Below are 3357 nucleotides of genomic sequence, written 5' to 3' on the forward strand. Positions count from 1 at the left end.
CGTAAATCATTGAAAAGCCAGAGCTGTTGTGTAAGAAACCGGAAAAAAAAGAAGTATGGATCGAGCATGAGCAGCCACCAAACCAGGAAGAGTGAGGCGAAGAGTAACCAAAAGAAACACTAAGACCAACTTAGTAGGGAACAATGTTGCTATTAGCTACCATAAATATTTCATAGATACTAAGAGCATTTTCATCATATCCTTTAAAATTATATGAGAAAAGTTTGCAAATCATAGAGTGAAGTTTTAAGTGGTTGTGAGTGTAAATTATAGGGTACAGAGAGAAAATTTAGTGATTTTTTGTAAATTTGGGGAAACAAAGTTTGCCCCAATTTATTTATTAATATTTGTTGAATTGGTTGTGAGCAGAGAAGAGAGAAAAATGTGTGATAAAATTATAAAAAATATTATTTAATTGAACAGTAAAAAGAAATGTAGTATTTTTTATGTAATTATAGCGATGATAATGAATAATAGGTTGAGAATGCTCTAACGAAAAGGTAGCTGAAACATTATGTGGCAGTGACTATCAATTTTTATCTTATGTTATAATTTGTTTTACATGTTGATATCTCGTTATATATTACTATTAATTGTGAAATTCATGTCATTCACAAAAGTTCACTGTTCTCTGCTGCTGATTTTAAAGCCTAGGTTACAAGTGGATGAGGCATCCTTGTTATTAAAAGAAATTGATCTCTCACTATACTTATATATAGAAAATGCATTTTACAAAATCTATTTTATCATCATGTGAAGGTGGCCTTGGAGCAAGTGATAATACTGCTGATTTGTGACATAAAGGTTACGGGTTCAAGTTTGAAAACAAACTCTTGCACTAAAAGTGTAGGGTAAGACTGCGTGCATCAAATCGTAAAATAATCCGACCCCTCTCCAGACCCTGAGCGAACTAGATGGCCTAGTGCACCATAGTACGCCCTATTTTATGACAATGTATTGACTAAGTTCACATAGTCAAGCAATCTTGTCCTCGTCTAAGTACTTCTAAATCAATCTATAAATGCCCATCATTAAGACAAATGCAAAAATGTTTTTATTACAATTTTACTTTATTTTTTATTACAATGTATTCTTTAAGCCCTTTTCCTGAGCTTCCCTTATCCCCCAATGTCTTCATCACTCCCAGTTTGTTATTTGATAATGAGAAAGAATGTGTTTGCTTTAACAATGACACATTTACCTCCGATGCCTGTTTCTTTCATTCTCCTCCGATCAAACAAGATTTTGCTGGTCAGCAACAATGTTTATCCGAAGGGCCAGTGCTACAGTCTGGTGAAGATCATAATGATCTTTTAGATGTAGTAAGTTCTTGCTTTAAATCTCAGAAGAAAACGGGGGCATCAAAGAAAGCTAGACGCAGTAAGATCTGCACGGTTCGTGGCCCTAGGGATCGGAGGGTGAGATTGTCCATTGAGATCTCACGAAAGTTCTTTTGTCTACAAGACTTGTTAGGTTTTGACAAAGCAAGCAAAACTCTTGATTGGCTCTTTACAAGATCAAAGAACGCAATTAAGGAGTTGGTTGAGGGAACTAACCACTACTCATCTTCCACCATCAATGATCAAACGAAAGCGAGTTTTCTTGAATCCATTAAAGAAGATTCTGATGAGGGTAAATTAGGGCAAAAGAGGAAGTTGGTAATGAAGTGTCTTGATGTCATAGAGAAGAATTCGACAAGAAAATCGGTAGCAAGAGAGCAGTCAAGGGCCATGGCAAGAGCAAGAGCTAGAGAAAGAACAAGAGAAAAGGTAAACATTAAAAAGCTTAATGACAACTTGAAGATACTAGTTCCAGATGAGTTTGAGTGTCAAGTAAGCCCTTGAAACCTGTACCTCCAAAACAAATGGATTATGCGATTTAAGTGGGAATAAAGTTAATAACTAATTAAACAACCCAAATCAATTAATTTAAGCTCCTTAGAGCATGCAAATCTAGAGTAATGGTGTAATCATGCAATCAATTATTATAATTTGTACTTAAGGGAATGGGGATCATAAGTATGTTTTCACTAATATATATTTGTATTTGGTTGACAACTAGCAGCCAAGTTGTAGCTGATGGACCGTAATTAATGGTGGATATCAAGTGATATTAGAAGGATACAAGTCTACAAATATTGTTTGATACTGAATTAAACATATTTTATGTTTATTGATACGTTTGAGTTCTAGTAATAATTGTTGATTGATACGAGAGTCATTCGAAATTATCATGTAACATTATAAATATAGCCATTGATGTTTAATTTCTTTTCTAACTGCAAAAATTAATTGTAACCACCACAACCCTAGAGAAAGCATGTAAACTTAAAAAATTGGAGGGTGTTCCTCGCTAGAGTAACTGGAAGTCTTTGAAAAACTTACCTGTGTTCAGAATCAATTGGCTAATCCATCAGAGAACAGCCATTTGGAAACTTGTGTTGCTTTGAGTCAGCCAAACCAGTCATGCTTACAGAATTGCGGGTTTATTTTCTTGAGGTTTCATTTTTGCTGACTCCTCATAACTTACCTTCAAATAAATAATCTGGGTAAAAATCTACTTAATTATACATAAATCCTTATGCATAAATCAATTCAAGATCTACAGTATTTGAAAACCAACTGTCTGTACCTTGATATTCATTAATAGTTCTTGTATTCTTAATAAGAGAGGGTACCGTTGAGATTGTTCAACAGTTCCCTGAAAGGATAGGCCGGTAACTATTAAATCCCTAACCCTAGCATTACATTCATGTCAAAATAGCTCAAGTTAGATCATTGGACAAATTGAGTGAATTAGTTGGTTTTCTTATATGCGGTTATATTTGTGTTTAGGTGTTAAGAATTAAGATGTTTAGGAACTATAGCGAACTTTCACTAACATTACATTGCTATAATATTTGAAGTCAAGTGACTTGACTAGTAAAAGAACAAATAAATAAACTCAAACCTAGGGCAGCAATATTAAAGACCCCCAATTTTTTCAGTTTGTTCGATTCAAATTTGATTAATTGTTACTTCCAACCAACTTGATTGCCTTTCAATCTCACCATTTACTGTAACAAATGTATGATATTTCTTTTTGGTTTCAATCTCACCATTTTCTGTTACAATTAATTGTAGGATCTTTTGTCTTTTAGAAACTGTACGCAAACATAAATTGTGTGTAATCATACTAGCACTTGTTAAAATCCGCTGACTCGGATCCAATGACTTGGGAAATGAAGGATAGAGCTTGGGGCCTTTGAGGTCACAAGTTCGATCCTGATCACGTACTCCATGGGGGTTTCATAGTTGTGTGGTTTTCTCCGGAACTAGGTGACACGACGGTGGTCAATGCACCAATGTATGAGCTTCC

General features: G+C 34.6%; 1 protein-coding gene across 1 annotated transcript; it reads left to right on the forward strand.

Annotated features, from left to right (window-relative positions):
* Positions 1 to 1003: 1003 nt before the first annotated feature.
* Positions 1004 to 2103, forward strand: LOC143556738 (transcription factor CYCLOIDEA-like). Its single transcript, XM_077045994.1, has one exon. It carries the CDS (start codon positions 1041 to 1043, stop codon positions 1842 to 1844), a length of 804 nt encoding a protein of 267 aa, XP_076902109.1. The 5' UTR covers positions 1004 to 1040; the 3' UTR covers positions 1845 to 2103.
* The last annotated feature ends 1254 nt before the right edge of the window (positions 2104 to 3357 follow it).

This window comes from Bidens hawaiensis, unplaced genomic scaffold (assembly GCF_021521415.1).
Source record: "Bidens hawaiensis isolate Kalapana, Puna unplaced genomic scaffold, B.hawaiensis_p1.1 tig00018673_1, whole genome shotgun sequence".
In the NCBI taxonomy this organism is placed as follows: Eukaryota; Viridiplantae; Streptophyta; class Magnoliopsida; order Asterales; family Asteraceae; genus Bidens; species Bidens hawaiensis.